Raw genomic sequence first — 22,982 nt, 5'->3', positions numbered from 1 at the left:
TTGCCTTCTGAAATATCACCGACATCGTTTTGTTGCAGGTAGTTTGTTCGCAGTGTTAACTCCTGACTACGAGTTGAGGTTGCAAATGCAAGCGTTTAAGTTTGAGTTCACTTTGATGCACTAACGTCACTGTATTGCTGCATACAGTCTACAGCTTGAAACTCTTATCAAGTTCATCGTGTTCTGGAGGAGTGTCCAAACCAGATAGGAAATTGACGCAAGTTAATGAAGATAGAGTGTTTACTAAGAATGCATCTGAAAAGCAAGTACTCATGTTCAGTGTAATGGAAGGTAAATAACTTTTTATGAGGTGGAAATTCTCACTGATTTTGCCGTACGCTTCAGAGATACAAGCAATTTTGATCGACATAGCTGTGGGCTGCAAGTTACACAAACAAACGCAGTCTTTCCCAGCAGGTATAGTTTGTTATCATTTTCACCTAACACACCAAAGCTATGGAAAAAACTGAGAACGATTCAAACATTATCACGAATCGCACAAGTTCCGACATTCTTACGTGCTATATTTGCTTGGAAAGTGTTCGCAAGCAACGAGCGAGCATCCACCGAAAATGCGCCGCTGCCTTCTGCGAGTCGTGCCTTGGCGCCTACATACGATTAGAAATAACCCAGGGGAAATGGAAAGTTGAATGCGCGAACTGCAGCTCGTTGCTTGCTAAAGAAATAATCCATAAGTTCTTGGAGGAGTACCCTTTACTTCAAGAGCATTTCACTCGTCTGGTAGCAGATGCGAATCAAGATCCTCTGGTCAAAACATGTCCAAATTGCGGCGGAAGAAAACGCGTTAAGAATCACAAAACAAAACGAGTAGCGTGTGAAGAGTGTCATTTCGACTGGTGCTTTACATGCCATGCTCCATGGCATAAATCAATGAGCTGCAAGGACTTTAAACGAGGAAACAAGATGTTTAAAAAATGGACGAAAGACACCACCGAATGTGGCACGGGTATAAACGCACGTCCTTGTCCGAAATGCAAAGTTTTTATCCAAAGACAAGACGGTTGCGATCAAATGACTTGTCCCCGGTGTCGTACAACCTTTTGCTATCTTTGCGGCAAGAAGATCGTGCATAGTAAACTGTTTGGCAGCCACTGGAGTATCTACAGTGTGTTAGGATGTAGGTATATTTATAAACCGCATCACCCTGTGCAAAGAAAGGTCATTAGAGGTTTTTTACTAGCTGTGGTGCTAGCTTCGCTGCCAGTTTTTGCCACCATCTTTGTGGCTTTATCCCCTGTGTATGGAGTTTATAGGTTACATAAATGCACTCGTAAGCAGTAGACGTTTACGATTAAGGTTTGAATGAAGCTAACCGTTCATTTTTAAAATTATCTCATAACTGCAAAAGTAACTTTAATACAGACGACAAAAGTTACACTCTAACAACTTCATGTCTGTTCGAACAGCTAAATCGTATTTAACCAATTGCAGTTTTCCTAAGGCCATCCCAGTAAACTTTAAAAAGATATACTGTATTAATAAATTTTTCAACTTTTATCATTCATTCGTTGTCTAATTGTCACAATGTTATTGCGATGTTCTCACGTTTTACATTGTTAATGTTCTTTTTAACTGCCGAGGTCTCCTCTACATCACTGGCTCTCGAAAATGAAGTATTTTTCCAAACAGGCCTTTAGAGAACAAACCAAGACTAACGAGGAGAATCTGCCTGCCTCGGTAAAACTTGCATTGGATACTCAAAGAGAGTATATTTCTAATTCCTGATGATGCCTGACGAGTTCCATAATATTATGAGCTGCTAATACGCAAGTCTTTACTGCTCTTTCCTCCGCTGTCTTTCGTTGGCGCACATGAAATGCTGCATTGATGGTACCTTATCTACACAGCCCGTAATTAGGTGAACATATCTGCGGGTTACGTCACTAATTCTACGTCCTTAGAATCCCGTGGAGAATTCTGCTTCGTACTGTGTAAGGCTGCGTTGTCAAGGTTATGCTGTAACGTAAAAAATACCAAAACAGTTTTAGGTTACAAAATAATACAGTCGTCACTTCCTTCCGATTCCGCTTTGAACTCTAGCGCATTTGATCACGTGAAAACGAGCTTGTCAGAGTCGTAAAAGACAGCCAAAGAATAAAATAATCACAATGCACTTCAAGTGCTTGTGATTCTAATAATCGAGTTTTTACCAGATTATAAGCGACGGAGTCATAAGAGGCATCAGTATTCTGCTTCTTATTCCCGTTCCATTTGCCAATTTTTCGCGATCATACCTCTCTGCGCCCTGTGAGATAACGACTCCAACATAACTGAAAACCAGCCTTAAATAGCTTACTTGAAGTACATGCAACCCCGTGAGTGAAGCCACAGCGAGTTCCTTCAGTCCGTCATTAGTTAGATCCAGATATTCGATGGCAAACAGAGGGCTCGCAAAACTTCTCCTCCACATCAGCTGAAAATCAATGCTGTTTGAACCGTTCCCTGTATTGTCTAGAGGGACACACTTAAAGATGAGAAGTTCCTATTTAATAAAGAAAAAAAAATGTTGTTTCACCAGTATTCCAAGGTTTCATGAACATTACAGGCCACTGGGACCTAGTTCCTCAGTTTTACCGCATTAACTATCGATCGTAAAGTTCACATTTCCAAGACGTTTTCTGCAGAACAACAACGTGAAATCATTAAATTTTTCCTTCCTCTACGTACGAGGAATGCGAGGGCAAATCAATCATGTCTCTCCGTGCTTGTAATTTAACGCTGCCTCCACAAGATAAAGTCTTCCAGGCTTCGAAATTTTCACCAGCGGTCTACCGCAACGTGTAAGACCAATCGCCGCCGTATTTTGAGTCTGCGAGTAGGCTCTTGAGTTTTAATCGCTCTGACGAATGGCTAACACTCGAAAAGTCAGCTTTTAAACACTATAAGGTGGCCAATTTACGTTTTCAACCCAGTTGATAACACTAAATTACCATACTTTACACCAATCGCCACCTGACAAATGTTAATTCATTTTTAATTTTTAGTGGACGTTTTCGCGGGCGTTGCCGCTATTATTAGTCAAACTACCGGACAACCTCCTTATCGTCGTGTAGCGTTCACCTGTCCATATGTTCCCAAGATTATTTCGTTCTTTCCGTCCCAGTTGACGTCAGCGATACATGTACACGTCACACAATCGAATTCGTCCGACTCTGGTAGAATCACCATGTTAGTGAAACTTTGACTAATTATATTGCTGTGAACCAAAAAGAAACATTTAGTTAACACACATTTCCTCTCGGCTATAAAATTTAAATCTAGAATGAGAACTTAAGTTCAATACTTATTGTTGAAGCGTATTGCGGAAGTTCCTTTGCAAGAAATTGTCAAAAAAGTTCGATTCTTGCGGTCTGCCGTTCGCTTACAAGTAGTCCCGAATTTCTTTAAGAACCAAACAAGCTCCTAGAATAACTTGTCAAAACAATCATAAAGTTCTCTTGCGCAAATCACCATTGACAGTTCTCCATTGCATAGCCGTTGTGGTTTACTTACGTGTAAACGACAGTTGCTTCAATTGCACAGCAAACCAAAAGGTGGTAATCCCTTCTTTCAAATGTTTGTCCGTTTTCAATATTTTTAGCATCTGCAAGGAGAAATTGAAACAATTCTTGTGTCAGCTTATTCTGAAGACGTCTCAAAAAGAGGTCAACGAAGTTTTGTATAGCACAGTTAAAACTTTACCGGTACCGGTAGCTTCGATGATTTTGCTCGAGTCTTGCGTAAACAATTTCACACTTGAAATAGGTCCATCACGATCCAAAGTTTCTATCTTTTCAATACCTGTAAAACAATACCAAAACAGTAAAAAACTGTATCAATACTGAAAAACACCGTAAAAGTTCCTCTTCCCACCAAAATGCAAAACGATCTCAGAAAGGAAGATGAAAATAGCAATCAATAAGGCGAATAAAGTACGACGATTTTTTCTGCCTTTAACGTCGCCTCGACGAAGTTGAAAACGACCTTTTCACTCTGTCAAATATAATTTTAATCGAGAAACACAAATTAACTCCAAACGAAGTTTCCATGGCAACATACTTCCCCTAGTAAGGTCAGTCACTGCCACCTTAACGTGCCCGTTTTGACAGCCAACCACTGTTACACGCTTAGAATTGTGTAGAGTTTCCACTTCCAACCAAAGAACACTGCACAAAGAGCAAAGAATGAACAATAATTTAACACAATCTAGACTGATACCCATTGATTTAAATACACAAATAAGGAATTCTAAAAGACTCCTAAGATTTAAAGCAGTGCACATAAACATCAAATCTTTAACACTGAGCGTGTGATGAAAGAAACCACTTACTTGCTTGGTAAATTTTGCAGTTCAGGAAAAAAGCTTTGCACTGGCTGCTCTTCAAACCTCTGTTGGGTCTTATCCTGCAAATTTAGTAAAGAAACTGTTTAATCCTTTACACCTCAAAATCAATATGCATATTCTCCATACTGCTTTTTACACATTTCCCAAGGTGCTGGAAAGGAGAATTTGTTTACCAATCATAAGCTTCTTTCATTGATGATCATTTCCTTAATTCTCATGACCTTAACATGTGATTCAGGGGTGATATTGTGGGGAGAAATTTGATGCTGGTCACTCTTAGGCTTTAAGGGTTAACAGTAGGAAGTTTAGAAACACAGTTGTACCAACCATAAAGTAGGTAGTCTGGGCCCTAACAATACAAAGCAAAAGTGATCCTAATTACAATGTCAAAGCAAACTCCACATGTAGTAACTGTCGGTAACAACAATTCACAAATGAAGCACTGGTGGGTTAAAGAAAGGAGCCAGGATGCTCAAATTTAGCAATTTTCTCTTCCTGCTGATGTACATCTCTTGATAATTTATTTCAAACAACTTAGTGGAAAGTGCTTGGATTGGATATCATAAAACCAAATCAACAAGAACTCAAAGAAAAGCCAAGCAAACTGCTGTACACACAGGAAAAAGCTCAACAATACACAATTGCTATTATTGTTGTATATGATTGGTTGAAAGGGTGGTGTACATTTGCTTGACCAATCACCAAGCAGAAAAAAGCAAATCCAAAGCAATCCCACATTATTGTTGACACTTGATTACAAATTACATGATCCAGATAACACTCTTCATGTAATAAAAGTCATCAATCCTAGTCACTTTTTTCCCTTCATATCATATCATGCTGGAAGGAGAAGTTACTTTTTTTAATCAGTTTTGGGAGTCAGAAGGTAATAGTAAAATCTGCTAACCTCACAAAACATGTGCACCTTTTCATCACTTCCACAAAGTAAAAACACAATTTGCTTTCTTTCCTTTATAACAACCCTGCCAAAGGCATGACAAGAATTTATTTAGTAATTATCCACTAGGAGTGTGTCAGGTTACACCAAGAAAACTTCAAATGACATTCTAAGGTCTAGCAATGCATGACATAGCTTCAGTAAAATGTAAATCAAGTCCTCTTTTTTAGATTCTTCATTGTATAGGTCTCCATCAGTCCTAGTACATAATGCACTGACCAACGCCTTTGATGAGTCTCCATGTATTTGAAAAAAATCTAAAATTATTGACTTGAATACAAAAGAGACTTCTTACTCAGCATGCGTCAGCTGGAAAGGGACAAAGTTCAATTCAAGGTGTTGACAACCCTCTGTAAAAAATGATTAGTAATATTGTAAGTAAATTGTAAATAGCTTTTAGGTGAAATAAACAAAGATTCACAGCATAGTAGATAAATCAATATGCATTTAAACACATTGACTGAGAAGTTAGAGTAGCAGTATTGCATACATTGTATTATCAACATACTATACCTGCAACACTACCCAGTGAGAACTCTGATCTACTTTCCAAAGCTGAATAGATGTTGAGGAACTGTTTTTGGTGACTTCTAGAATTCTACAACAGAGTTCAATATTGTTTAAAATCAGCCACAGAATACTCCCAGAAGGGTGATGGATAAAATTAAAGAGTATCTTTGTGTAAAAGACATCTAAATAATGTAGACATCTCAAATTAGTTGAAATTTATTTCAGTACAAATTGAATCAGATTTCTCTGAGAAAGAGGGAGAAAAACCCTCTAAAACTTGCTCCACTCCCAACATGTGGCTTTCTAGCTTAGTTGGTACTACTGTGGCAGCCAACTAGTATCTCGGAGGCCTGTGTTAGAATTCCATCAAAGCCTGAATTTTTTCCAGGCTTATTTCATGCTATTGCTTAAATTGCTGCTCAGCTGCAGGGATCATGGCTTTATTTGAGAGGCACCACAAATTACTTCCTGCGTGAAGTTGTGGACTTACTATTAAGTAATATGCAGTACTTGTGCTCCATAGAATTTTATAATGAATAATGTTAGGTAACACCTAGGTCATAGCTACACACTCTCATAGATTATGATGCAACTTATGGTCAAAATCTCAAAATATGACTTTTCTTATAAAGAACTATTCATCAGAGTTTAGCCAAAGTGTTCTGCCATGATAGAAATAAAAAAACTGCACTCCCTCAAATACGTACCTTTAATAAAATTAATGATATCCCTACTACAAGTCCTTTTCTTGTCTCAGGTCTGTTAAATGCATCAATGGAAACAATTTCTGCTGAATCTGAAGGGGAAAAATGATCAACTAAACAAAAAAACAAAACAAATAAATAAATGAATAAAAGAGGGATTGCGAGAGGTGGTGATCGATGTAATCGGTAAGCAATATACAATTCCTGTGGAGAGGTGAGCGTGATTTTTATTCTTTTTCGGGTACCCTAAAGACGGCCTGGTTATGATTTGGTATGATCTTAGTGCACGTTTCCATCATCAAGCACAGATTTTCACAGACCTGGGATGTAGGTGAAGGGAACCTCTTTCGAAGTCGGCACAGGTGAATTCCGTGGATATTCCAAGCAAACCACCCTGCCACTAAGGGACGCCAGAAATAGCTTTCTTTCTTCGTCGTTTCCGTCGATTTTTGTCAGACCATAGATATTCGTTTGCGAGGGGATTGGCAAGAAGTGAATTTCTTCGAAATCAAATTCCTCCTTGTCCGCCATATTTATTTCTAGTTTAGACCCAGGCCTCTCCTCTGCATAATCGATCTAGGTCTAAGCTTCGTACCAGGAAAGGTGATACTGGCCTCGCTAAATTTTTTTCGCCAAAGAATCTTCTTTTTCCTCGTTGGATCGATAGTGTCTGTAGAGATATATGGGTGCTAAACTTTTTTGCGCCTCAGAAATCTAATTACATACTTTTGCTGCAGGTGATGAAAAATAACCTCGAAGAGCCATTGAGTGATCATAATTTCACAATCTTCTGGAAACTGTTCTTCTGAAACAATATATATCTTCTGTTTTAAGACGTCGCAAAGATGCATATTCAGAAACACTAATACACCTACTACCTACTTTTAAGACTTAACACATGCGCTATCGTTTTGAGGATACTTAGCAATTATCAGCTGAATTACACACAAAGGTCTAAAGTGTGAATTACTTTTATTATTGTAACTACGTAGGGTCACTTAAAAGCACAATGTGTTAAAAAGCGCTGATAGATTTCAATAGGGATAAAGCCGACTTAATTTCTTATAGAATGAAGTCACAAAGGGCAATTGAATTCTCGCACTATTTCCATAAATATTCCTCGCAGCACATATAATCATCATATAAGACCCCCGTGCTTTTCACAGCTTTTCTGTGTGACTTTGCAGAGCAAGGAGCGAACACCAAGTCAACAGGTGCAGGTTTTCGTTGCTATGCAGGCTAAACGATACATTTTAAAGCTTCTCTTTCTTTTATTTCCGATCATTCTTGTTCCTATCACGGCCCACAACTATGTAGACGGTAGAAGCGGTTCAATACGAGGAGTCCGAGTACCCTTAACTCGAGTATCGTATGGCAATTTTGCAGTTGACAAGTACCATCGTCTTCAAGTATCAGTTGGTTTATCGAGCGTTGTGAGCAACTACAGAGAGTGTACTCTGAGCTGTGTTAATAATCCACCATGTTCCTCGTTCAACGTCGCCTCATCTCCACGTTTAGACGGACAATTTCCATGCGAGTTGTTAAACGAAGATAAATACTCTGCCAGTCCAGGCCAGCTGGTCAGTTCACAAGAATATCATCATTACAGTATCAGGGTATGCATAGAATTGATTGTAAAACATTTTACAACCCCTTTCATGCAATGAAGGCTCTTTGTTTATACTTCTACGAAACCTCCCTCTTAATTTTTTTTCAAGTCATAATTCTCAAAACCAGTATTTTTTGCGAGATGCGAGTTCCATTTCAACAAATTATTTTGGCTTTGATCAAAAAAGACTCTCGAAAATTTCAGACACCATGTTCTAGCTGGCCATGTCAAAACGGTGGAAAATGCATTCCAAACTACGAAAAAGGAGAGTTTACATGCTCTTGTAAACCTGGTTTTGGTGGAGAAACTTGTCAAACAGGTTAGTCCAGAAACAATATCCTAATAAATAAGCATTAAGTTGCTTTTTGTTGTAAATGTCGGTAGTAGTAGCTGTTTTGCTCGGAGAGACCAGCAAACTGAGACTTTTCAATTTTAGAGTAGAAAAACGTAATTTTGATTCTATGCAAAGTTATGTTGGGACTTTTCGCTGGGTATATACTATTTCGTTCAAAAGCGAAAAACTTAAGATCTTTAGTCGGAGATGCTGTCTCTCCTCACTACTTTATGTCATTTATTTAATTCATCAGCAGAGTGCTCTGCTTATCATCAGGGGGTAGGGGAAGGGGTCCAGAGAGGGGGAAGGAGAGGAAGGTGTCAGTGAGCTTGTAAGAGTAAGCATAGTTCAGAGTTGACAGTGAAAGCCATTTCATTCTTCTCACTCAATGATTATCCAAACCAACTCCTTTCAGATATCGACGAATGTTCATCAAACCCTTGTGAAAATGAAGGTACCTGTGTCGACCAGGTCAATGACTTCAATTGCGTTTGCCAACCAGGATATGAGGGAAAAACTTGTGATAAAGGTTGTATATATTTTTGTTATTATGGCATAGTACTCTACAGAGTGAACATTTAAGAGCAAAAAAGATGTCTGGTTTGAACTCCCACTTTCTCTCTGCTCCAAAATGGCACCAAACAGAACCAAGAGGAAAAAAAAATTTTAAAGTTCAAGAGGGAAAAGTTCATCATTCAAAGTTATCGCAAATATTTTCCTTTTGGTTAACATGAAGCTGAAAGCAGAGGACCAAAAAGTTCCATATTTTTTGTTTGCGTAACTGCGTTGCCTATCCTCTCTGGAGACAGTTCATTAGGCTTCGTTTCGCTTTCGACCTTGTGTCATTGATAGACTGACATGTCTCTGGCTGAAATCATTATCGAGTGAATATCATGCAAGATAAGCAAAAAAGCAAAAGAAGCAAAATCTAATTCTCGCACTGATTCTTGTGACTGCAGACCCAATTTTGCAGAGGAAGGAATTCGAGATAAGGGGTAGAACTAGGAATTTAATACGCATTGTTAGCCATTGTTACTGGGAAGGGATGTCGAGATGTAGAATTAACACGCTCTGCGAGCCTATTTTGCGGACAAAGGACCTCGAGATTACGATTGAAACTAAGGATTTATTTTGCCTTGCATGCCTATCTTGGCCCCTCGCAGAGAGAAACGAATGTGCCAGCGATCCTTGTCAGAATGGGGGCATTTGTATAGACCAAGTCAATAGATACACGTGTCAGTGCAGAGCTGGAACAACTGGAGATCACTGTGAGATAGGTAAGGAATGACTAACTATGCCACAGGCTATTAGGCACCTGCTAAAACCGGCGCCATCCAAACGAAAGGAAAAAATTTATCGGAGGGACGAAGGCAATCTAATGTTAGGCCAAAAATAATGAAATCTCAAATTAACGTTTTTAGCGTTTTTGATCGAGCGTTTATTCAAAGACGACGTGTTTTTGACGGCGGTGTTTGTTTCTTAATCACACGTATTAAATCACGGACAATTTCCATAAACTATTTTGAAATACTATGTAAAAAAAACATATATCCCGCTTTTTTGCTGAGATGGAGTAATTATAGACTGGTTATGAAATGAATAACAACGTATGGGCGGCTGCAGTTGCGGTCTGGGGAAGCTGCTTGTATAAAGTCTCTATATCAATGATAATAATTATTATGATAATAATAATAATAATTTAGCAGTGGACATTCTCCTGTCCTCTGTTTCCAGGTCGAACTAGAATGTTTGTTTTTACCGAAGGCGACCCGGATATAACCTCTCGGAGCAAGGACGAGAACGAAAAACAAACTCAATCTATACGTGACACCTCGTCCGGGAATCGAATCCGGGCCACACCAGTGGGAGGCGAGCGCTCTCACCACTGTGCTGTCTCCGCTCCCCCTATTACTTACAGCCTCATATTCAACACTGTTTCGCTTTCAGATGTGGATGAGTGTTCCAGCAACCCATTTGCCAATGGCGGAACTTGTGTAGATTCCGTTAACGGTTACTTGTGTCAGTGTGCTGAGGGATTTGCCGACACAAATTGTAGCAGTTCTGGTAAGCCACTTAATTAAACTGGCATCATACTACAGCTACTACCAAAATTTGAATCGCATTAACCTTTGTGATGTTGAGGGAACATTTTCAAGATTTGACAGCAATCTAGCTCCATAGATATGTTGTACATTTATTGACCAAGTTTTTTCGGTTAACATTGCTGGATTATGGCGAAAATGTTCGTATTTCGGGGTCAGAGTCTTGTAATCCTGAGCTGGCAAGCTCGGTCAGTTATAACTAAGAATTTCTGTTAGGAGGCCAAATCCACCTTCATCTTTAAGTTTAATTTTCTCCACGAATGTAGGGCAGGCACCACCGGATAATTCCATCAGAGAGTCATATCACCCCATTTGCTTTATATAGCCAAGATCTGAAAGTCTCTGTGGACATTTACTACATACTGTTAAATGTATTGCACTAGGGATACTCTTTGGACAGAAAAAGTGTCTCTGGTGGAAAGCCTTTATTTCATCCGAGGATAATGATCACTGATCAGCAACGGGAGATTCAATTCAAGCGAAGGAAACCGCAGGTGCATTGCAAGTAACGATAACAGACGGTGAAATTGCCACTCTTTTTTTCAGCTTCCACACCAAAGACGTGCGCTGGAGTTAATTGCAAAACCCTGGCGGTCCTAGCGGTTATTACACAATTGATTCCGACGGTTTCGGAGGACTGCCTCCTTTTTCAGTGTTCTGTGATTTGCACGGAAGATGGGTAACGGTGTCTTTTACCCACGACGTCTATGGCGTCGAGGTAGTCGACGGTTATGAAGAGCCGGGGTCATTTATTCGAGACGTCACTTACTCACACTCACTGCAACAAATGGCCGCGGCGATATCCGTCTCCGAAAACTGCAGACAATTGATCAGTTACACATGCAGCAAATCAAGGATTATGGCAAATTACGGTGACTTAGTTGGGGGGCCGTATACTTGGTGGGTAGCCCGTGATGGGACCCGCCAGAACTATTGGGGTGGAGCTGACCCTTCGAGCTACTCATGCGGATGTTACAAAGCCATGAAATGCTACAAATTTCCAAAATTCAAATGTAACTGTGACGCGAACGATCTGGGGGAGAGAACTGATTATGGTTACTTGACAGATAAGAGTAAACTCCCTGTGACACAGCTAAGGTTTGGAGACACTGGGAGTAACGACAAGGATAAAGGGAAATACTCTTTAGGTCCATTACATTGTGTTGGGGAGATTTAGTAGATCGATTCACCAATGAGGCCTTGAAGAAACACCCTTTTTACCCTAACATCAGCGTGTAAATTCTCCTTTCTGTTCTTTATACATTTCCTATGGGACTAACAAAGAGAATTTAGTTTATTCCAAGAGCTTTTCGAGCGTGCGATCATTTTCTTAAGTCTCATGAACCTAATGTTTGATTTAGCAGTGAAACCTTTGAGATTAATTAGATGCTCTTCGCCCTGAAGGTTAAAGGGTTAATTAAAACTGGAACCAGATCGCTTTAAAACAAAACAGCTCATGAGCAAAACAAGCACTGAGAATTTATCACATTCTTAACCGAGCACCCACCCTAGCTACAATAAGAATTTTTAAAACTAGTTGTCACTGTACCCAGTTATGATGGTAGAGGCATTTGTTCACAAGGTTACGTTATAATACACTTGCAATCTATGGAGGTTAAAGATGGGCTGCGGTGCTCTGCCAGTAAACGTATGTTTTGGAGATGAAACTGCACAGCCATTACAAACATGTAAATATATTGTCTCGTCACATTTTGACGCGTTCAACGTGGAGGTTCCAGTAATATTCATGAAGACCAACGGTGTTCGATCTTGATTAGGGGCAGCTATGTGCTATGTGTATTTAAATAAGATTAATTAACAATCATTCCTTAAGCGCGCCAACAAGCACCAATGGAATAATTGTTTCATTAAATTTCATTAAATCCTGAACGTTTCGATGTTGGGAGCTTTTTCAGCTCTGCAACAATTGGTGCAATACATTTCCATATAAAGTGACTCGGAATATGAGCTGATAACTGGAGTTGATTGAACCAATCAGAACACTAGAAATGCAAAATTCGGAGTTAGAAATTTCATAAAAACTGTATATACATAACACATTTAAATGAAAGTTGGCTTGTAAAAGAAACTCGAAGTAATAATAAGTAATTTATTAGAGAATGTGTGCACCGTGTAAACCGTAAAATATAACACACAAAATGTATCCTCGTACAGCAATAAAAATCTCTTACCGTCCATTGACAAGCGGTAGTTGATAATTTCAATTAAAAATACCGAACTGATAAAAACTAAGGGTAAATAGACTGCATCAATGTTGATGTGATAAACAAACTCAACAAACTGAATCTGTAAAAAATAAATGAAATCTTTTTCTGAAATTAAAAAATGAGCAACTTAATAATTCAGCCAATTAATAACCACGTTATTAGTCGTTTAAAAACTACTTTGCAGCGGGAGTTTTGCTGCTCGCGCGAATAAAAGTGCTCGCGGGCGTTAACTCAGCGTTCATCTGTAGTTTGTCAATTCGTGACATACATCTGTCACCTTTCTTCGTCAAACTGAGAAAATGTCAGTGACAATCATGTATTTTATGTTTTTGTCTCTGACTCCATCTGCTGAAGAGCCCTCAGCGCTTTCTGGGCAGCTGTTGATTTTGCAATTCGGAAATTTCTTCCTGTAGCAACGAAAGTTCCACAACCTGATACAGTCAGGGTACATTTAAATTTACCATCCACCATTCTCTCGACCGGCCTATAAAGTGTTTCCACAAAAAGAAATTGAAAAAAAAAAAAGACAAAATGAGGAAAAAAGAAATTGACCTGATGAGCTTTGTGATCAACTGGTCCATAACTGACACAGCTGTCTGAGAGCTATACGAAAGTGTTCTTCCTTCGAAATAGAAATGTCACTGTATCCACAATTAAACGTTATAAATGAAGTATACGAGTGGTACATACGAAAACTTGGCTGCACCGGGCATCATCTCCAACAATCGCCGCACGGCTGACATGGGAGGATGGTCTGAGTAGTAATCTAAAGAATAAACCACAAACATTGGAGCAACTGTGCATAACTAACGTTAGGCCAAAACCAAAGTAAAAACGAAAAAACAGTTCGACGGGAGGAAAAATGAAGGTGACCAAGGCTTTAACAATTTTATTCACTTCTGAGTGGTTGAAAAGTTGGCGCACGTTTTTGAGTCCAGTTACAGAATGAAGTAAAGCAAAATTAACTATAGGTGTAATTCAGTAAAGGAGATATCTGCATACTCACCTATCGAGGGCTTGAGAATGGGCAAATAGATTTCCCACACCCTTTCAAGGTCTGCGCCACAGTCCAAGTAAATTGCACCAGCGACAGCCTCAAACAGGTCACCCAATGCCTTAGGTACCTCCACCTGCTCAGAATCCTCTCTACCCTCGGTCGCCATCACAAAAACACTGGAGTAAATCTGGAATCAGAAGGAAAGCTTTTATAAGTCGGAAGATGAAGAGCTACATCCTTCATTCATCGGGGGTTTTAATCAAACGACGTTATGCGAGTCGAGATTCTCGACTCGTACATCTTGTTCTTCCATAAATTTATTCATAGCCCGAAGCAGCATCTTCCTTACTATAACTTCATCTCACCTCGTTATTCTTCTCATGTGTTGTCGCATGCTTCATCTCTTTCTCTTTCAGCTTTACCACAAAAGTGTTCACCATGCCAAACAGCTGTGGCGACAATGACCTCAAATGTCTAGGAAAGCCCAATTTCACCGCCAGAACAGCAAAACTGTAGTTGTTTACCACGGCAGATCGCAGATCGGTCAGCTCGCCTGGGAACATGTGTCTGTGTTGTATGTACAAATGGCGCATTACTAGAAAATCCAACAATGCATCTCCCAAGAACTCCAGTTGCTCATAGCTGTTTCTGACAGAGTTATAGTCCCGTGGTAAGGAACAATGGGTGAAGGCTTGCAGTAGCAAAGATTTGTCGTGGAAGTGATAATGTAGAGCTTCCTCCACGTCCTTGAACTCGTCATTAGTCGACCCATGTTCAGAAGAGAACCCACCGATAGGTGGAATAGGAACAGTTACGTCGTTTGACGACATGTTTTCTACCATTGTTTCAGGAGCTTGGTGAGGTAGATCGTGGAATTTTATGGTCGAAGTTGGTTTGGGAACTGAATCGAGAGCGAAATCGTCAGAAGATGAGTTATCTACTAAGTTTTCATCTTTCTCCTGTCTCGCTATTTCCATACCCAACCATTCCAGAAACTTGAAAGCCCCGTCGGATCCAAAACACAAAAGGAATGCACCAATAAGGGCTTCCGTGCAATCAGCAATGGACTTATCAGAGCAGCAGACATGAAGGTAGGAGTTAAGTTGGACGTCAGTGGATTCACCCTGCTGGGAATCAGCGTTGTAACCTGAACTTTCCGTCTCCGCGAAAATACTTTCATCGTCTTCCTCGTCATCAACCTCATCGGAAAATGTGTCTGGAATCAAGGAGAGATGTTCGTAACCCGAGTTTCCAGCGTTGCTGTCGTCGTTTAGATAGAATCCAGGGGGCAGCCAATTTACCAAAGGGTTAAACATTCGGGTAAACATATAGGACGGGAGACCACGTCGCCTTGCCAGGTAAAACTGCTGCCGGTTGCTAACTTTGATACCCCGAAGGAAAGATAGAACGCCTTCGTTCTCGAGCCTGTGTTTGAAGAAAACGGAAGAAGATATGGCAAATTTCTCAAACGAATCGCCGAGAGCTTCAAGACGCTCGAGAGAAAATACATCTCCAGCCGAGGTTGTTGTCAGGGCACGTAGAATCAAGGATGATGACGGGCCACAGGTTCGATAGAAGTTTGAAAGAAGCGGGTCCGTCCAAATTGAGATGGCAGACACTTCGCTTTCTTTGTCATCTACTAATATTGAATCGCAGTCAAATGCTCTGGGCTTTGTAGGAAGGGGTACATTAAAATCCGACAGCTTCTGTGGCCAAATGTCTTCTTTATCTTTACTGAAGGTCAGTGGACTTTGATGGGGTGCTGGACGAAAGAGTGGTTTGCATTCTTTTTCAGTGCAATAATTTTCAAACAGAAACTTCTCAGAACTCATTGACAAACAGTACGCTGTGGCATCATGAAAGAGCTCCACGGCAAGACTTTTGGCAGCAGATTTCTCAGTCAGTTCTACTTGGTTGGAAATCTTGAGATCCATAAACACTTCGGGAAGGTCTGTGGAGAAAGAAGAGCTCGGGTTGTCTTCAGCCACTGCAGAGGACCTCTGGCTGTTTTTCTCACCTGTAGAAGAATATTTTTCCGACAGAATTTCCTCGCCCATCATCTCTCCAATTGTCACTACTGGCAGTGGAACATCATTTGGCCAATCCACAGCTCCTATACCAAGATCCCTTACAATCCGGCATCTCAGCTCCTCAGCAACCAAAAGTGATTCCATACGGTACAGTAAGGCTGGCAGATTGGACAACTGCCGCCAGAGGTACCCCGGCACAGGATGAATGGAACACAGCTCAGGAATCATAAACACCTTAGACCTCTTTGACCGCTTGGAATTCTTCTCTGGTATAGCCAGGTGTTGTCCCTTGAAGTTCTGGTATCTCGGTAACAGGAAGTTAAGTCGTGATGATGTGTGATCCACATCTAGCATGGGCTGGTCCAAGGATACCTCCACATCGTAACGAATTTTAAAGTACTCTGCAAAAGTACCAGCTACGTCAGTATTTGGAAATGGGTCTGCTGGGCTGAGATCGTAGCATATTTCAGCCACATAGTAATGGCTTCGTTTCTCGTTGTAAGAGGCTGTTACAACTGCATCTCTGAAAATCTCAGCGTTGGTGATGTCAGGTGGCCCTGGATAGACAGGATTTTTAAAGCTGACAAGTTTACTCTCTAAGGAGAATATGAAATCAAACGCAATTTCCTTGTGATTGTTTCGAGAAGTGCCAGCGAGAGAGCGTCTACTGGAGACATCCTTTAGAAGTGCAATGTAATACCCAGAGGAAGCAATGGTTGGGTCAAACGATATGAAGGTTGCTGGAGATTCCTTTTTCGGTCTTGCGATCTCCTTGAAGATATACTCAGTGAATCTCTGCAGGAGTGAAAGCTGGTCAGCGGTCAGGACAATGGGATAAGGACAGCACTCAGTAACAGAAGCAGTTACCTCCCCTGCTCTGTCAAATATTGCCATACAAGGCAACTGTGAAAGAATTGAAAATACATCTTCATTTTAATTAAAGCTTAAAAGTGAGGAGTGGAAACAAGATCACAATTTGAATTGCATTTATCAGTTCTATTGCCATCAAATAAGGGGCTTCTAGTTAACACATTTTTAGCAAAAAAAGATCCGTTGAATGTATGAAATATCATTTTAGAGGGTTCATTTCATATTTTCCTTTAAGTTTGGAAATATTCAATAAGGTTGAAACGAAATCAGTCCGAGGGCAAATTCGGTTGATTAGAGTCCTAAACTACAAAAAGAGACTCAAATGAGACGTTATTATTCTGACAGTTTTCTAACTTCATACTTTTCCAACTGTGCCGCATTCATTTTGAACTATTTAACCTCCCCTACCTCCCCTTCCTCCCCGCCCCCCACCCACCCTACCCTTCCATGATCCTTATTCACGCCATGTATATTCGTCTAACCTTGGGTAGTTGTTTTCTGGATAGAATCCCAAGACTGTAAGAACCTGAGGTAGACTGCATTTTACTTCTTGACCTAACAGCACGTTCAAAGTTCAACGGTTTGGTCAACTCCATGGTGAGAGCATAAACATAACATGGTTCGTCGCAAACGGGGAAGTTGTTTTCTAGCAGGGTAGGGAACTGCAAAGGAAATCAAAAAGAGCCATTGTAAACCTCGAGTGCAACAGATGCCATAGAGATTTTTGAAGAAGAGCTATAACATTGAGTCAGTGGCACATAGCCTAGTTCTAAGTTATATGCTTCTAGTTCAATATAAACAATAAAAAATAAACTGATTGTCAGGATTTCCGTGTAAACGCTGTGACAATTTTTTTAACTTCTTTTGAAAAAATCTTTAAAGACCCGTTGTCTCTGATCTCGACGAAGCGAGTTCCATTTATTTTTCAACCACTTACATTTTTATTATATCTGTAACACGACATTCTTGTAAATCAGGTTAATTATCTATTTTATCATTTTGGTACGAGAAGAAGTACAACGTTGCAGGAGGTAACTAAGTGTTCGTATGTATATTTTATTCATAATCTTACAATTCTTGAAGGAATAACCGTGAATGAATAAAGTTGACTTGATTTGATTTCGAGGATAAATCGAGGTTAGGCAAAGCGAGAAATGGAAACCATGTTGGTACCTTTTTCCTGTAAGCTCGGTTTCTCTTTATAGTTCCGTCCATTCCAACACCACCATCCGCAACTTCAAAGGCACACGGTTCATGTTGAGCCGTAAGATTATAAGCGCGCAACCTACGAAGAATTGGAAAAGACACGGGGTGCATCATCTTCACGAATAACAAGTATGATTCTCAATTGAAATATGGGTGAGGAAAAAAGGGCGATGTGACAGAAATGCTACAAGCTGTATGTTGAACCCACAGAAGGTACATTGTGATGTGGATCCCACCTAGTAGTTGATGCATTGAAGGTTCCTTTTACTTGATTTATGGAGCATTTATTGATCTTTTATGTATTACGTGCTAGGGTTCAAGGGTTCTGTAGATTTGTTATCTGCGCACAGGAACTTTCCCTTGAGTGTTGAAGAAAGTAATTCATTAAGGATTGCTTTTCAGGATTGCGTTTCGTCTAACTGTCGTAGATTTCTTCAGGGAGTTTTTTACGAGTTAGTTGTTTGTCATATCGGGGTATGTTAGACGTTTGGGCTTCTGCAGTGTGTTCGTCATAACGAGGATTTCGTTATATCGAAGTTCGTTACATCGAGGTTTTGTCTAATACATTTTACAGTAACTTTGGCCGGGCTGAAGAGTACCGTTCGTTATACCGAGGACTTCGTTATATAGAGTTTCGTTAAATCCGGGTTCTACTGTATTAAGTTAGTTAAGTGTACCTGAATACAGGTTGAAGATCGTCAGTCAGTTCTCCCATTACGTGCAACAGTCGACAAGCCTCCAGAGCAGCAAGCATTTCACACTTGACTCTAGCTTTTCTCACTTCATCCTCGTTAATGTCAGTCCTCTTCAATGTTACACTGCCCTGGATGACAAAATATGTGAAAATAAATAAGGGAAACAAATCTTCGAATGAGGACCCAGTTAAACGTTTGCACCCTAACATCACTATACATTTCCTCCATACTGCTCTCAATATACTCCATAAGAGCTTTTTTATCTGGTGATCATTCTTTTATTCTAGTGACCTTAAAGTGTGATTTCAGTGGTAATATTGCGAGGAGAAATAAGATACAAATTACTCTTAGGAGTCAAAGAGTCAATATCTGGATGCAAGCCACAAGACCAAGTTCCAGTATACACTTGTCTTTTTGAGTCGCTGCTTTTATATAATAGCATTGCATGCCAAAATATATCCAGTGGATACTAAAAAGCTCATAAAAACAGGCTGAGGTTCAACAAAACCACAAAAGAGAACATTAAATTTTAGTAACACAAGTCATGAGCTAATCATGATTGTTCCCATTCCCGGTAATTACTGAGTTTTTAATAATCATACCTTTGTAGGTTGGTAAACAGGAGAGTTTCGGGGGAGGTGCAGCGTAGCAACAAACTTTACTTCCTGGTCAGACCACACTTCTTGTATTCTACACACAGGGACTGGATTGCCCATTCCACCACTGGGGAACTTGCTGCAATAACTAGTTAACAGTGCATAGGATTGATGAAAAGAGTTATTTTTTAATGGCTGATTGAGATGAAATCTGTAAATCATGTTTTTCTTGCACAGTACATTTTTCACAAGCAAGGGAAAAAGAGGAAACCAAGAAACATGTATTATGGACTTGAGTAATTACCCACTGATGCACTGAAATGGAGAAAGGGTGGTGGGCTGGAGTATGTAGAGGTTTCCATTTGTCCAGCCAGCCCCCAAATGAGAAATTACCCCCATGCCTGGCACATCTCGTCAACCTTAACATAAGCCCCTATTCCAGGCAACTGTTGACATTGATTGGACCAGTGTTAGGAGAAAAAAAAACAGGAGGGGTTGGGTGGGGGAATGCTTGAAAATGACTATTTCTGTCTTTGAACTGCTGTGGAGTAACTGTGACCAAATCACTCAAGAACTCAAAGATGCCAGCTGTTATGAAGTTGCACTGTTATATATGAACCTAGGCCCTGACCAAACAAGCCTCCTAAGTTTTAGTTTATTACAGTCAACTTTGTGTAATTGTCATTTGACTAAATTTAACATTGCCATTCACACCTGTTAACCAGAGCAATACTGGAGAGAAGATCAACCTCAGCACCTACTTCACCAAAGGGTTGATAGACATCCACCAGGCTCTCTTGAAACAGTTTCCTTATCTCTGAACCTGGAGGCTGGCTGTTTGGACACCTGTCAATTAAAAGTTTCTCTATCCTCTGAAAAGTCTGCAAGCAATAATGATATCTTTAGTTGCAGTGAAGGTAAACAAAATATAAGCTCACTTATCATATTTACCTATTCAAATTAAACATCTTTTAGCTTAGCTATTGATCCCAATCTTTGCAAACTAACAAATGAATGCAAAATCACCAAATTTTGTACATCTGAGAACAAAACCCACACTGGAATTTGTAGTTGTAACTCAAAGCTGCCTTCACATTTATTTCGTAAACAGTCTAGCACCATTCATGGCAATTTTAGCCACTAGCAAAATTTTTTGAAGGATGTAATTTCAGGTTTAAGAAAGTCTGTTCCTCCCAGGTTTCACCATAATGAATTCCAAAGATTCCTCTGAACCAATTACATGTATAAACAGTACCTGGTATTTCTCCTCTGTCTTAAGCAGTTCTTCTTCTCTCACAAGAACTACAAGGTTGCCTCCAGCAGACTTCAGTTTACTCTTTATGCTGTAATAACTCTTGTAAGTATTTGGCATACCCAAACGAATCAACAGACTACATCTCTTGGCATACAGTTCTTGTTCAATTTCAAATGTTGCAACCAGAACATTCACAGAACCATCTTGAACACACACCATTACACTGTCATCCACTTCTTCAGAAAAATTTGACTCTTTCATTTCTTGTTTTGCTTTATTACCATATATGCATGCACTCCTAAGGAAGCTGTACTTGAAAACTGTACTGGACAGTTTCTTAAGAAGTGAATTCAGTGCCTTCGCAACAATTGTGCTAGGAACAAGAATAACACAAAGAGGATCATTGCATTGACTTTTAGTCCCATAAGATGCTTGCACCTTTGAATGATTTGTGGCTTGAGGATTGTCTTGACGTTCACAAGAAGGATTCTGGCCTATGACAAGTGATTCGGTGGACTGGTTAGGTTCCTTGCATAGGCTCTGATTAGTATCTGAAGTTTTCTCTGAGTCGTTTTTCTGCTGGTTTTCAGGTTTTAAATGCATGGATGTGCGAAAGAGAAGTATTGTTCCTAAATCAGTTAAGTCATTCTCAGAAATTTCCAACTTTTCTTGTTCTAAAATACTGATAACTAAACTAATCTGTGTTCTACAGAACTGTAAAATAAGCACAATCTCATTGTCTATGGACTTCTTCTCCAGCTTTTCAATCTCCTTAACAATGATTTTTGCCACATACAAGGTACACCACGATCCCAACAATAAAAGAACCCTGTAGCCCTCAGTCAAAACATGTCTTACAAATGCTACACAGGTGTCAGTCACTTGATCTATTCTGTAACCTTTTAGAAATAACAAAGCACTTTGTAAAATATCACTCAGATTGGAAATACGTTGATTCTGGACATGACTGCTGGTAAAACAACATATTTCCATTTCAGTGTATTCTCCATATTGGTTCAAAGCCAGAAGATCACTAGAAACAAATGTTTTGCAATGAAATATCTGCTCCAGTGAGGTTAAGAAGATTTCCATATCCTTTGAACAATCTTGATGGCGAAGAATTTGTGATGAAAGGCCTACAATCTGTGGTCTAGAATCAAGTTTACTCAGTTCCATTTGCTTTAGTATAACTGCAAAATGGTTCTCCTCTTTTAAGGCAAGATGGCATTCATCAAAAATAATTAAACTGCATGATGACAGGTCCACTGTTCTAGCAATCAACATCCATGCAAAAGCCTTCCCTGTTGTCACTATGATGTTATACATGGAGAAAATGAAGTTCCACTCATCTTCCACAGCTGTTTTACTGAAAAATGCTTTGGCAGATAGGAGACTTTGCTCTGATATTCCTGTTAGGAAAGGCTCCACAATGGTGGCTGATAAAATAATGAAGAAGATCAATATGAAATCCTAATCACCTCTTTATGCAGCTGGCCTGTATGCAATGATAATTCAGTGATCGGTAAGATACTTAACCCTGATTTCTGCCCCACATATTAAAATGTTAGCACAAGTAACCCTTAATAGCTACCAGCCCTAAACATGACCTAAAATATATTTCTCTTTAAATTATTAATACATTTTTTAAACTCAAAGGTGATAAGTAAGAAAAACACCAAATAAGCAATATGATATGATTTAAAACCAAATTCCCGGAGTTAAAATTATTAGGAATGTATCGCTCGCAATGCAGAGAACTCGCGTTTTGATCTGGAGATTAAATGTATTTTAATACCGCAAGAAAACTATTCAGGTAGAATAAAAATTTGCCTAGCCTTTAGTAAGTTTCCTGACTTACGCTATCAATTTTAGTAAAATACTTTCTGTTTACCTCAGCAGCGCAGAATAACCGAATCGTGAAATATTAACTGTACATTACTCTTATAAGGTGCACCGGATCTAACCGCAGCTCCCTGTTGAAAAAGCTGCGTGTATTAATAATAGCTTTGACTACCCAACCTCACCTTTCTCATCATCCACCAGAAGAATTATTTTGCCACATTTCACGCTTTTTCTCCAAAATCCTTGACTCACATTACACGCGATGAATGTTTTCGACTTGATACTTGACACACAAACAACGCAATCTTGTTCACTCGCCAGCACTCGTTCAGCTAAATCAACAGAATGATGTGACCTTAGAAACGACATCTCCTGGGCCCTTTTCATTTCATCCATGTCTTCGTTACACCAATTCCGAGAGCTAGTAATGTAATTTTTTGACTACATGTGCATTATTCACGTTTTTCCTTCAAATGAAAGGGAGATCCACTGTGGTAGTTCCCAGTCTTCACCAAATGACGAGGGCACCGTACAAAACGCTAACCAATGGGTGTAGGGTGGGGGGATGGTGATCCCGATCGATGGATGCATTTCCAGGTTCATATCTGCACTTGAGTGTGGCATTTAAACGCTGCTTTTGCCCCAAGGGACTGGAATTGCGACAAACCTTTCTTCAAAAGTTCAAATGCCCGGGTGGGGTC

The 22,982-nt window shown here is 39.8% G+C and overlaps 4 protein-coding genes across 5 annotated transcripts; 2 read left to right on the top strand and 2 right to left on the bottom strand.

The window, feature by feature from the left end:
• The first annotated feature begins 456 nt into the window (after positions 1-456).
• LOC113684936 (E3 ubiquitin-protein ligase RNF217-like) lies at positions 457-1,446 on the top strand. Its single transcript, XM_027202358.2, has one exon. The coding sequence runs from the start codon at positions 457-459 to the stop codon at positions 1,300-1,302; it is 846 nt and encodes a 281-aa protein (XP_027058159.2). The 3' UTR covers positions 1,303-1,446.
• Positions 1,357-7,073, bottom strand: LOC113684934 (KICSTOR complex protein kaptin). 2 transcript variants are annotated; one of them, XM_027202356.2, is made up of 12 exons: positions 6,838-7,073; positions 6,521-6,609; positions 5,817-5,901; positions 5,599-5,653; positions 5,253-5,328; positions 4,331-4,404; positions 4,060-4,166; positions 3,709-3,801; positions 3,514-3,604; positions 3,082-3,217; positions 2,318-2,503; positions 1,357-1,977 (listed from the first exon to the last, which is right to left on the bottom strand). In XM_027202356.2, exons 1-12 carry the CDS (start codon positions 7,046-7,048, stop codon positions 1,897-1,899), a joined length of 1,284 nt encoding a protein of 427 aa, XP_027058157.2. In that variant the 5' UTR covers positions 7,049-7,073; the 3' UTR covers positions 1,357-1,896. The 2 variants fall into 2 exon arrangements, with proteins under 2 accessions (XP_027058157.2, XP_027058155.2); XM_027202354.2 differs by having other exon boundaries at positions 3,703-3,801; positions 6,838-7,070.
• Positions 7,074-7,611: 538 nt separating this feature from the next.
• LOC113684922 (uncharacterized) lies at positions 7,612-11,245 on the top strand. The gene is made up of 6 exons (XM_089213713.1): positions 7,612-8,133; positions 8,331-8,445; positions 8,876-8,989; positions 9,624-9,737; positions 10,408-10,524; positions 11,109-11,245. Exons 1-6 carry the CDS (start codon positions 7,750-7,752, stop codon positions 11,243-11,245), a joined length of 981 nt encoding a protein of 326 aa, XP_089069839.1. The 5' UTR covers positions 7,612-7,749.
• A 1,407-nt stretch (positions 11,246-12,652) lies between these two features.
• LOC113684920 (endoribonuclease Dicer-L) lies at positions 12,653-22,784 on the bottom strand. The gene is made up of 11 exons (XM_027202339.2): positions 22,464-22,784; positions 20,440-21,875; positions 19,899-20,065; positions 19,191-19,332; positions 18,571-18,716; positions 17,861-17,972; positions 17,170-17,349; positions 14,153-16,720; positions 13,797-13,974; positions 13,481-13,556; positions 12,653-13,274 (listed from the first exon to the last, which is right to left on the bottom strand). The coding sequence occupies exons 1-11, from the start codon at positions 22,675-22,677 to the stop codon at positions 13,112-13,114; spliced, it is 5,382 nt and encodes a 1,793-aa protein (XP_027058140.2). The 5' UTR covers positions 22,678-22,784; the 3' UTR covers positions 12,653-13,111.
• Positions 22,785-22,982: the final 198 nt, after the last annotated feature.

Source organism: Pocillopora damicornis, chromosome 7 (assembly GCF_964200805.1).
Source record: "Pocillopora damicornis chromosome 7, jaPocDami1.2, whole genome shotgun sequence".
NCBI lineage: Eukaryota > Metazoa > Cnidaria > Anthozoa > Scleractinia > Pocilloporidae > Pocillopora > Pocillopora damicornis.
This window is presented reverse-complemented; position numbering and strand designations above follow the sequence as displayed.